Source organism: Lonchura striata, chromosome 5 (assembly GCF_046129695.1).
Source record: "Lonchura striata isolate bLonStr1 chromosome 5, bLonStr1.mat, whole genome shotgun sequence".
Classification (NCBI taxonomy): domain Eukaryota; kingdom Metazoa; phylum Chordata; class Aves; order Passeriformes; family Estrildidae; genus Lonchura; species Lonchura striata.
The window spans coordinates 47880256-47893300 of NC_134607.1; the positions used below are offsets into that span (position 1 = coordinate 47880256).

A 13045-nucleotide genomic window follows, 5' to 3' on the forward strand; every position below is an offset into this window, starting at 1 on the left:
GTAGAAATATTGTTAACAGAAAAAAAAAAAGTCAAAATTCCTTATACTTAATTCAATATAATCTTCTACAACTACATTTTCCACCTATATATGAAAGTTCAGGAAGTTCTCATGGGAATTCCAAGATTTTAATGCTTTAGTCTTACCTGTAATATGTCATACCTGCTACAGATAGCCGATGGGGGACTGAAGACCATACTAGTCTGTTTCTTTAGGGGAATTCTGTTCATGTATTTTTTTTATTTTAAAGTATAATCATACAGTGTTGAAATTAGATATTTAGACATTGCAGCTTAAACACAAGTGACCTTTTCAAATATACTTTTACTTAGGAAAAACCGATGATGCAAAAGCTTCGGAAAAAGTGAAAACTCCCCTGAAAGGAGCCTCCATACAGCGCTCTCCATCAGATGCAGGAAAAAGCAGTGGTGATGAAGGGAAAAAGCCTCCTTCTGGCATTGGGAGATCAACTGCTACAGGGTCATTTGGATTCAAGAAGTCTGGGTTGGGATCTTCTACTATAATCACCACAAGTGGAGCAACCATCACAAGTGGGTCAGCAACGCTAGGAAAAATGCCAAAATCTTCAGCCATCAGTGGGAAGTCCAACGCAGGGAGGAAGACGAGCTTAGACGGTTCCCAAAACCAGGATGACGGTGTCCTGCATGTGAGCTCAAAGACAACTCTGCAGTACCGGAGTCTGCCTCGCCCATCAAAATCCAGCGGCAGTGGGATCCCTGGCCGGGGCGGCCACCGCTCCAGCACCAGCAGCATCGACTCCAACGTGAGCAGCAAGTCTGCGGGTGCTGCTGCCACCAAACTGCGAGAGCCAAGCAAGATCGGGTCCGGGAGGTCCAGCCCTGTCACTGTCAACCAGACGGACAAGGAAAAAGAGAAAGTGGCCGTGTCAGATTCTGAAAGCGTCTCACTGTCCAGCTCCCCTAAATCCAGCCCAACTTCTGCAAGCGCCTCTGGCACACCAGGACTTAGACAGCCAGGATCCAAATACCCAGACATTGCTTCCCCCACATTTCGAAGGTTAGTGCATTTCTATGATTCCCTGAAGTTGCAATATATAAATCAGGGATTTGCAATATGTTGAAGTATTGTGCAAAAAGCCTTTTCAGGGAATATTTTGCCACAAACAAGTCAAGTATAGGAAAATAAAAGGGCAGTATTTTTTTTCATACAACATGATGATTTCTTTGAGATTTGAAGACCTTTCCAGACCTGAAATGGCTGCTCCTTGAGGTTTAAGTATTTTAGGTTCATGCTCATAACCATAGTTGGAAGCTTAGAAGGTAGACTCACTGATCCTTATTGGTCCCTTCCTACTCAATATCTTCTATGATTCTAAGTTCAGCCACATGTGCAGTTTCTTCTCAATACTGTGGTAAACCCCCAGAGGGAAGAAGGACAGGATGTTCAGGCACATTCTCTTAATGGAACCGGCATTGCCATGCCCTGGATGGAGAACTGAAGAGCTCTTTATGAATTGTAAAGATTTAGATTTGCTTTCACATTGTTGGCAGCTCCAGCTACAAACACTTCATTATCTTAGCAGCTTCGTTATATTTTTTGACACAAGCATTGGCAAGGCTGAATTTCAATTGTAAATGCTGAATTGTAATATTTCTGGAAGTATAAATCTGGATGAGTGTGCCATGAATTGGGATTGAGCACTTGCACTGCTGGAGAAAAAGCCAATAGTGCCCTCTTGTGCATACTTACCAAAACAGCATCTCTAGGCAGCTGGGGAGCTGAAGCTTCTTTTTGTGAGCTTGGTAAAATGTAAAACGTATTCTTATGTTATTAGACATACTTACTTTATATAATGATAAATTTTGCATTTATTTACCTTTAATTTATAAGCTGTACATTAACCACAGCTTAAAATATTTCCAGAAATACATTAAAACATCACATGACCTTTTAGTTCAAATTTTAGAGGAGTTGCAGTTTATTTTTTCATCATCACTATAGAATTTTCATATCTAGAATTGCTGGAAGATGTTATGTGACATATAATTTTATCTTTCCTGCCCTTGGAGACAAACTGAGCTCATTTAGCCATGGTGCAGTTTATTCTGTCTGAGTGGTTACTACATGACTGATGACCACATGACCATCTGTGCAAAAAAATGACAAGAGGGGAATTTTGCACAAATACTTAGATGTTTATTAAGTTATGAAGAATTTTGTGTTTGTTGCAATCGTTTAAGCAGTTTTGAGAAGTGAGGAGTTTAAAAGCTAATGACTTGGGAATGCTTAATTACTGAATTTGGGTGAAAGTGTAATCTGTTTATGAACTAATAAGACAAAAACATGATTATTTTACCTCTCTCTGGGAGGGTCTGTGCAAAGAGCACATCTGAATAGGAGTGAACAAGAGCAGTTACTAAAGAAACAAACCGTGATTATTGTGATATGGTTAAGTGAATTTAAATTTGCTCTGCAATTGATCATCTAGGTAGGCGTGATTTTTCATAGCAGTAATTAAAAATGTGTAGTTTGGCTCTTAGGATGTTGCGCCATGAATGTTTAATGCAGCTATCAGTTTCTCTAAAGCTATTTGTTTTACATTTAGGTTGTTTGGTGCCAAGGCAAGTGGTAAAGCTGCCTCTGCACCCAGTACTGAAGGTGTGAAACCCACATCGGCAATGCCCAGCCCTAGTACCACATTGGCACGGCAAGGCAGCCTGGAATCGCCATCCTCGGGCACAGGCAGCATGGGCAGTGCAGGTGGGCAAAGTGGTAGCAGCAGCCCCCTCTTCAGTAAACCTTCGGACTTAAATGCAGATGTTGTAAGCTTAAGTCACTCCCTGGCTTCCAGTCCTGCCTCAGTGCACTCTTTTACATCAGGTGCTCTTGTGTGGGCTGCAAACCTGAGCAGCTCTTCAGCGGGCAGTAAGGACACACCAAGTTACCAGTCCATGACTAGCCTTCACACCAGTTCCGAGTCTATTGACCTCCCTCTTAGCCATCATGGCTCTCTCTCTGGACTGACAACAAGCACTCAGGAGGTTCAGAGCCTGCTCATGAGGACTGGAAGCGTCAGATCTACTCTTTCGGAAAGGTGAGCTTGCCTATAGATATAGTGACCACTAAATAAGTGAGAGGCAAAAGGACAGGAGCCAAAAAAATAAACCCTCCACCTGTTTTGCTAAAGGGACACTGTTTAATTAGCAGCTTAGTCCTTTATGTAAAAAAAGGAAGGAAGAAAAGAGAACTGAAAGGCATTGTAATGTGGAATCAACTGCCTTTTAAGGTTTTACAAGCACTTTTTCTTTCTTGAGAATTTTTTTTAATTCCCTTGTTCTGGAGAGGAAAAGGGGAAAATTGTCTAACTGAAGGCAAGTGTAAACAGCCAAGAGGCACATAATGATTCCTGTAGCAGGATCCACCTCCTGTCCCAACATTTGGCAGTTCCAAAGCAAGCAAACCTCCAGCTGTGGGATCCCCACTTTTCTCTTCCTATTAGCTCAAAGCACAGACAGAGCTGGTGTGTCCTGGTCTTCAGCTGACCAGTCTTGCCTTAAAATACTCAGTCTTAATTACATGGTAAGAATTACACAGATCCTTACTGACATGCAGCTTCACTGGCAGGGAGAGAGTTTACAAGATGAGATCCTTGCTATGGTCAGTCCTGTCAAGTGCTCAGAACAGACCAAGAAATGCAAGAAGATGTTTTTCTGTTTATTCTATTAAAGAGTTTTTTGTTATGCAGGTGTTTAACCAGTTAAATTACATTATAAAAGGTGCAACCAGCCTGGCATAGTGGAACCAAGATTTTTGGGGGGTTTTTTTGGGTTTTGATGTTGGGTTTTTTGTTTGTTTGTTTGTTTTGTTTGGTTTCTTTCTTTTTATTTTTTTTTGTGATACATTTATTTGGCTTTTGCAGGAGAGAAGAAAATAATCTTTGCTAGACACTTTCATGCTTCCCATGAAAATTTTCAGGGCTTGACAGTGAAACTCTGATCTCACATGTAGACTGTAAAATCAGTATTAAATATTTCATTAGTCTTTTATTCAAAAACTAAAATTTTACTGAAACTCAGAAATATTTTAAACTTAATTAGTTTTTTAACATCACAAACATTTTAAGGAGAAAAGACCTTTAACAGACAGCATCAAGTTTTTTCGCCCTTTATATAAACTCAGAGATTGTTCATCCTTTGCATAGAAGGAATTCACTTTCAGTAAGCCAGCATTAAAAAAAACCCTCACAATCAAAACCTTGAGAAACCTAGATGGAAACTTGTCATAGATTTCATTTTTTTATGTTACATTTATAAGTATTACTATATCAGCTAAAAATCACACCTCTTACTAATATAATTACAAATTATATTACTATTACATACTAATGTATTACTTTAATAATTATAAAGCATATATATGTACCAATATAACCTACACTAACAATACATAGTATTGTTAACAATGCAGTAGTTATAAATACACTGATACCTGAGCAATTTGGAGTTTGCACTGTGCCTTTAATTTTTAAATAGGAATTTGAGATTGTGTACTTTGAACTGAATGTGACAATATTTCTTAAAGGTCAGTTATGAATAATAAGCTTAAAAAATCCTTCACTGGCACATATATGAATGGTGAGGTCAATAGAATAATGTGGACAAGTATGAATTCATGCCAAAAATTATACTGATATGCAGGATCTTAAACATCACATTTCAAAAATTAATGCCTTGCCAGAAGTTTCTGAGCAACCCCCACTGCTAATACTTTATGTGTTTGTTCAGTGACTTAATTTCAGTGGTTCCAAATATTTTGCCATTGGCAATATTTTTAAGTTTCAGATTAGTCCATATGGGGATATTACGATTGAGTCCAGAGAGAGCCATTGTTCATGTTTATCTGGCCTCAAAACAAATGTAGGTACCTAGAGTAAATGGTGTAATTTCTTGAATTATAGCCCCAACAGGGTTTTTGCAGTTCGATTTTTCTGAAAGGTTTGATATAAGTGCTGAGTTTCTAAACTCTTTTTATACATTAAACCTTTCATTGTAGCAAAGTATTTTTTCACAACAAAAGCATTGATTTGCAGCGTTGGACACAGATGTTTGGAAGCACATTACGTCCTTTTTTCATTGTAATCTCATATTTGAAATGCTTTTGATTATACTAATTATAGCATGGCATAGCATAAAAAAATTATCTGTAAGAAGATTTTTCTTTTTCTTCAGTCACCCTAGAGCTTGCAAAAGGCTGAATCATCAGTCCTTATAATCAGATGTACTAATAAAATGTAGGGACAAAATCAGAAAAACCAAAGTGCACAGTGAGGTACAACTAGAAAACAACATAAAGTCTATGCAGAGAAAATGCAGGAAAAACTGAAAGAGAGGAGAGAGATAATAACAAATGATATAAAAGAATAAGGATTTATTTCATTGAAGCATTAGCTGTAACTTGATGGATAAATATCAGTAATGGCAAGCATGCTAAGAGGAAATGAAAAGGTTAAAGATATCTTTGATTTACTGTTCCTGGTGAACTTTTCATTTCACTGTTTCAGACAGAGCCTGAAAGCCCTGCAGTCATTAGAACTGAAGAAAAGTTTTTAAAGGGTCTTTGCTGAGGAAAGAGTAAGGAGGGGAGCTGGGATAGAGGGCGAGGGGATTATGGGAAGGCCAGTTTGCCTAGAAAAATACAGAAGACATTAAACAAAATAGGTTAGGTAATAGATGTCATGGGATTAGCCTTTAACAGCCTTTTAAATAATAAAGACCAATTCAATTCATTTGCAGGAAAACATGCTTTCTGAATAGTGGGAAAATAGTAAATGCACTAAAAATCCTGAATTTCCTAAAGCTTTAAGTTCTGTTGCTTTGCTCTCATAAGCAAATGGGGAAAATAAAAATGCTAGTTGGTAAAGAGTTACTGAAGATGAGTGACCAAAGGCTTATAAGTCTGAAGGGCTGGATATATTTGCATAGATACAAAATGGAAAGTAGTGATGCTGTTTTGCAGAACATGTGTACAGAGTTTTAGTGCTGTGCTGGGACAAATCATTTTGAAAATTAAAATATTGCATTTTAGAAAGTAATTATCCCATTATACTTTCTCACATTAAGGCTTTAACGTGAGACTTTGGAATGTCAAGTTTCAGGAAATAACAGCTGGAAAGAACACAGAAAATGAGAGCAAAATCTCAGGGTGCATCTATGTTTTCTGTGAAGGAAAGTAGCCCTTGACTGCCTCCAAAAAAAGTCATCTTTCTTGGAGACAGCAAATCTACAAAGTCTCTGCTATATTTTCCCACCTATCCCTCCAGGAATGATCAGATGTTGCCCACAGTTTTCAGGGTGCCCACTAAGTGATGGTACAGCATCAACGCAGAGTTGCCTGACAGCTCCTGGAGTGAAGTATCAAAGTTTACTCTAGCCAAACTCTGCATCATTGAATGAGATTCTATTGCATTGTAACAACCAGTAAAAGCAAGCAAAATATTTTCTTGTTCAGAAGGAAGGCTGATTTTGCATCTCTCTTAGGCCCTTTGTTGGTTTTGCACATATTTCGTAGGTTTAGAAATATTTAGAAAAGTCTAATTCTACTGTCATAGCAGTGTAGCTCCCTATATGGGAGGACACTTGTGTTTTGCCTTACAGAAATTTAGAGGGATTAAAATAATCATGCAGGTATTTATACTCTAAAATAAAAACATCTTTTGGGGTTAATAGAAAATATTACTGCTTTGAAAGAATGTTTAGTCTTGAGTGCTATGAAAGTGCATTGAAATCCACTTAAGCCCTTCAAGACTTTCAATTATTTTAAATTATCATAATTGATCGTTGTGGTTTTAAAGTGTGAAACAGTGCATCATGTAGCAGATTTTCTTATATGCCTAGCCTTTGTAAAAACGAATTTGTATGACCCATATCAGCTTGGCCCAGCTGTCATGGAGCTCTCTAGTTGTTTCTTAGCTTGCAGTAACTTGTTTTATTTTCTAGCAGCTCTGTAAGAGTTAGATGTAGCTCAAGGACATACTATTATGGCCCTTTCCCAAGATAACCTCATCACCAAGGGCAGGTAGGAAAATGAGAAAATTAAGGTTTCCTGTAATTTCCCTCATAGAATTTGCAGTTAGTTTCAGCACTGTAAAATAAGCAAAAAAGAATGAGATACAGTGGGTTTGACAACTTCAGCCTATGTCTTAATTCATATTTTTGCAAGATTGCTTTTTCCAGTTTACATAGCAAAGGAAAATATCAGGAATATTATATTCTCATCCTCACTTTATACTGGTCTTTGTCCATATATGCATTGCTTCTTTCAGGAAAGGACTGTCTTTATTATCATTATCAACTTTAGAAATATGAGGTAAATTAAGTTATATTTACCAAAAGTCCAGTTTCTGTGGAAGCAATGAACCCAGCTTTTGGTGGATGAATGATTTCAGATATTAAAAAGATAAGGGCAGTTATTGGTGTGAAGTAATAGTTACATGAAACCATGCTTAATGGTTTTATACAATTATCTGAAATCTAGGAGCATCTTTGTAAGCTTTATTATTTTAAAAACACACAAGAGCATTTGGTACACTCACTTTAATGCAGTTGCAATAACTCCATATTTATGTTTAGAAACATTCATCCCTATTTCATTTGATATCTGAATTCAAAAGAGTTTTGGAAAATGCAATGGTCACTCAACCTACTTACATGACTGGCATACCTTTTGACTTGTGGATTGGTTTAAAGGAGCACTGACTCCTTTATTTTTAGATAATGTGCTATAGATTACTTTGAAATACATATATCTCCAAGTTAAAATAATATTGGAAAATACATTGTTCATTTGGACTTTTAAGTGTTTGCATAAGAAACTGATGTTATGATCATGTTTATTAATCTTGAAATTTAGAGGTGCATAAAGGTAAAGAAAGGAATATCAAGGCCCCATTTTTCTCTGTGAAGGAAAAAATAGTGAATCATTCATTCAAATTTATGTTTTCTTTTTGCCAGCCATTCTAGGTCCTGTTATATATGTTGGGGGCAAAATGCTGAAAATACAGTCCTCTGCCTAATATGGGACTACTCTCACATGGACCATGATAACTGGGCCTATGCTGAAGTACTGCTATTTTTCTCCTTCCATTTGTTTTCTCCAAATGCAGAACAAGGCCCTTTATTAAACTAGTAAAATTGTCTGTGAAATTTTCTGGTGGTAAGAGTAGTTTTTTTCCATTTGCCTAAGCCCTGATAGTAATGCATTGTCCATGCCAACAGTGTTTTCACTGCCTTTATCTACTAGGATCAAGGATTCAGGACATTAGGGCTCCCATCACCCACAGCACAATAGGAAACACCTTTAATAAGGGTATGTCTTGGGTAGCAAGAGCCCTAAGTCACTGCTGCTCTCAGAGGTGTGATTATGATATGTAATACAGAAGCTTTCAAAAGCCATTTTGTCATTTAATACATATGATGACACTAAGCTATGTTCTAAAGGGAGAAAATTTTGCAACACTTATTTGATGATAACTAGTTCAAACCACACTGACCAGAGACCAATTTACCAAGACTTTATGATGAAATGCTGAAATGACACTTGGAAGGAGGGCTAGTGGGTGCTCTTTTAGGGATGTGGTTTAAATTAGGAAACCTGCATGAATATATTTTGGGTGATCAGCCATTCTGACAGTTTGTGTGCAGGGAAATGAAACAACATTACTCTGGTGCCACTTTTCATTGTCCCTACCATCACCTTACTATGTGAGCCCCTCAACAACAAAAAGCCAAGCGTCTGAATCTTTAGGACATATTTCTACACACAGAGCTATCATTTGGCTTCTGGCAAGGCCATGCTGCCTCTTAGCAGGTGCCAGAACCTTCATTTCTTTTGGAAATCTATTGCCTTATCATAGGCAACTGTGAAAAATAAAGATTCATACTGTGACCATATGATTCTCACACAGATTGCAGAGCAAAGCTGTAGAAAGGTTAGACATAGTAAAGAAGCACTTCTTTCTGACCTGGACAGTCTCCAAATTACTATTGACCCAGCCCAGAGCATATCTAGATGAAAAATGAATGTGCAGCAGTCCATGTCCTATTGTTCCTTCCAATGAGTAAAGTATTTATCATGCAAGTTATATTAGAAAGCATTAAATGACCTTCTATTATGCACACAAACCTAGAGCTTTAAAATTTGTAATTCTGAACAGTCCTGTTTACTGTATGTCCTTAGGGATTTTTTTTGTTTTAACAGCATGCAGCTTGACAGAAATACACTACCCAAAAAGGGATTAAGGTATATATTTTTTTTTTGAGCATGACTGCTGCTTCTCTAATTTCTTGTAACCTTTTCTATACTGCCTTTATTTTTATTTCTCCTTTTGTTGATCCTGTTTCCAACAGAGTTCTTGGAATTTTGATTCAAACCAGAAAATGTAAATTTTAACAATGGACTTTTTCTTTCCATGTCTTGCTAAGGAATAAATCTTCTTTCAAGATATACCATGGAAAGTAAATACTATTAGGGATCATTTCCTTATGCAATGAATCTTAAAAGGCATTGAATTCTGGAGAGCTAAAAGAGACAGAACAAGATATTGGTGCAATTCAATAGGACTAACTATTGAAAACATGGAGAAAAACAAGGTTTTAGAGGTGGATCTGACTTTGGACTCAAGCAAACACTCATGCAATTTGAACTGGAGAGCTATTAAAGGGTAGGGCTAGAAAATATTAATTTTGCTATCCAAGGTTTCTAAGTATAAAATGCATGCTGCTCCATACAGTTTTCTTGGTCCTTGTCCAGCACTACATAGAGTTCAACTTTGCTACTAACTCTTCACTAAATTCTGTCTTCATCACATTCTCTCCTCCCCGGTGAAAAGAGTGGATCATTAGGTAACTTGGCTGGTCTCATGAGACATGGAAGCCCATCTCCCCAGTCCAGGAAAAAGATTTGGCAAGCAAGAATATATGTGCATGCACAGAGACACTGCAGCTTTCCAATAACTGAAATTACACCATTACATCTTATGTGTTATGAATAAATGCTTATGAAATTTTAAGATAATGCTTAACTATTGTCACTATAATGTACCTTCTGAACTTCTGCACTAGCTGTTCCTTAATAAGAATTTAGTCAAGTTTTCCATAATCACAAAACAATCATTTTGGATTTGGAGAGAATGGAAAAGGTGGAAGACATTAAAAGCATAATGGGTGCTCTATGAGAATACAGTGGGATGATCAAAGTTTGTGGATGTTCAGCTGTAATGGTGGCTGAAAGCTGAAAGTGAACTGGAGTGGGGAGAATGCTTATAGGCACATGAGAATGATCAGTTAGCCCAGGAAAAAAATTCTGTTTGATTTAATGTGCAGAGATCCCAGTCCAAAACTTAGATCCTGAATTCTCAATTTACCATCTTTCCAATCTGATAACCACTCAGTAACTTTGTGCTCTACCACAATTACAGGCAAAGATCATAGCTGTATTTTTGAAAGGAGAAAGGAAGTAAATATTTAATAAGGACAAGATGGTTTACTGCTGTAAAATATGGTAGAAAAATGCAAGCACAACACAAGAACTTACATGTTCATTTAATCTTCTGTCTAAGCAGAAACACTTGTGCCTCACAAGCCTGCGGCCAGAATATCAAAATTTCTTTCTGATCTGCTGTTTTGGGGAACACTGATGGCTCTTGACAGTAGTGAAGGTGTTCATTTCTCAGCAGGATAATGTCTAAATGAAGCATTTTATTCAGAATTGCAGACATTGCTGAAAACAAATCTCTTGATTAAGACCCACACTGTCTGCATATTTTGGTGTTTAATCACTAGCAGAATTGCCCTTCTTCCAGCTTAGCCAAGGATGGACCAGTGAGTTACCAGTTCTTCCTCTTGGCCCACTGCACTTGTTTTATTGGTTTACCATAGGAAGCAGTTTATTAACTATTTGATTGCCAGACTTCTTCCTTCCAAAGAACTTGTTTCTGCTAATTGTTTATTTTTCCTGTCCCTTTCCCTCCCCTCAGTTTGGGGCAGGACACAATGTCAGGTAGCATTCAGAGCAGGAGACCACGTGAATATGACCACGAATAGCTGTCATTACCAATGCAAACTCCTTTTTCAGAGTTGTTGATCTGTTTCACTCCTGTCATCTAATCAGTTGTGCACATGATGTGTGACAGATGTCATTTTGTAAGTGGCTACTAACGTTCCTTGGCTTCTATTCTGCTCATTCCCCACCCTAACCATACAGCTTCCAAGCTTTTGCATCAACCTGTACACTTCCTATAGCTTTGAAGTCCTTTTCTGTCAGCTCAGGTGTCTGTCTGCTATGGTTTATCATCCTGTCTCTTCTGTTTTGGGGAGGGGGATGAAGAGTATGGGGGGTTCAAGTCCTGTATGTTTTCGGTGTAACCCAATGGTAAATTTCCCTAGTTAAAATCTCTGGTGATAATCATTTGACTGGACTTGATGTCTTCCTAGGGATTTGTTCTATCTAACTGGTGAAGGGTATTTATGTGACAGCTGTTTCTTTCTAAGACATCACCTTGTCATTGTCTTGAGCATGTCAGCTGTGGTTTTTCAGATATACACCATCATCCCGGCAGACAAGTCAGGAGGAAGGCAAAGAATGGCTACGCTCCCACTCAACTGGAGGCCTGCAAGACACTGGCAGTCAGTCCCCACTTGTTTCTCCTTCAGCTATGTCTTCATCTGCAACTGGAAAATATCACTTTTCCAACCTGGGTAAATGCTGTTTCCCTTCACTGTTTCTCCCCCTCAGCAATAGGACCATAAAATTCAGCTGTACATATTTCTTAGTCTGCCATATAAGGTAGTTTATTTTTAACATTTTCATCACCATATTGTTGTACCTCTCTAATGAGAGGAAACTCACAGTGTTGTTAAGGAAGTGGGCCAGGGTACCACCTATTCTGCACAGATTAAAAAAAAGCACAGATTCTTTATGACTTAACAAAGGAGATAAATTTTGCAGGAGAGCTAGAAATTAGCTTCTGGTTCAAAGCTATTAATCTTTTAGGTTTCAAAGTCAGTAGTGTTCTTTCCAATGATTTTAGTGAATGTCAGAAACTAAACATTGCAGTTTTCCTACATATAATTTTGCTTTGAGATAGATCTTTTCAATGTGTTTCAGTAGCTGGACCTGACTATAACTGCGCTGGGCCCAATCCAAACCTAACCTTGAATGCAATATAGTATTTTGGGATGTGAGTGATACTGCAGTTTTATTTGATTACAAACCAAGGTTTAGATTTGGTTCTTCTGAATGTTTTTTCAAATTAATCCAACACAGGTTGTTGTGTGTTTTCTTATAGTATTATTTCTTTCTTGAATTCTGAATAAAACTCACTTATCTCAACTGTACTTGATACATACTTAGGTTCACAATGTCATTACCAATGCAAACTCCTTTTTCAGAGTTGTTGATCTGTTTCACTCCTGTCATCTAATCAGTTGTGCACATGATGTGTGACAGATGTCATTTTGTAAGTGGCTACTAACGTTCCTTGGCTTCTATTCTGCCCATTTCCTATCCTAACCATACAGCATGTTATGATGTAGGCCCCTAGTAAGGAATTACTAGCATCCCTTGAAGAATTAAGATTTTTATCTCTCTGTCACAGCTTATGGCATCCATAGGTTATGATCACTCAAAAGAAATTTGATCAGATATACACATGTTAGTCTTTTCTATATACAGGAAAAGAAGTTGAGCTAAGCTACTTTTAAAAATGAAATTGGATCCTTGCTAAACAAGCCACTGCTTTGAATTTCCCTCCTGTAGTTTTAGACGCAGTTTTTCCATGTCACAGTTCTAAGCAGTGTTTTTTCACTATATTATTTTCTGTTTACAATTATCTCATTTTCTTATTGTTCATAGTTCTTGTGAACTCACAATAGAGAGAAATAAGATCATGGGGTTTAACTTTTTTCATTTTGTTGTCCTTTGCTTTATTTCAGTTTTCATAGCCCTGTGGAATCATTTGCTCTCACAACAGAGCTGTTCTGGTAGTCTATAACTTAGGACACATCTT

At 37.5% G+C, this 13045-nt stretch overlaps 1 protein-coding gene across 16 annotated transcripts in view; it reads left to right on the forward strand.

Annotated features, from left to right (window-relative positions):
* NAV3 (neuron navigator 3) overlaps positions 1 to 13045 on the forward strand; it is a 514050-nt gene that overhangs the window by 455064 nt on the left and 45941 nt on the right. For 13 of the 16 annotated variants that reach the window (XM_077783528.1, XM_077783533.1, XM_077783527.1 and 10 more), the window contains 4 exons: positions 333 to 1038; positions 2588 to 3076; positions 9238 to 9279; positions 11575 to 11735. In XM_077783528.1, the coding sequence (XP_077639654.1) occupies positions 333 to 1038; positions 2588 to 3076; positions 9238 to 9279; positions 11575 to 11735 (1398 nt within the window). The remainder of the gene's footprint in view (positions 1 to 332; positions 1039 to 2587; positions 3077 to 9237; positions 9280 to 11574; positions 11736 to 13045) is intronic. The other 3 variants (XM_077783525.1, XM_077783539.1, XM_077783537.1) reach the window with 2 other exon arrangements.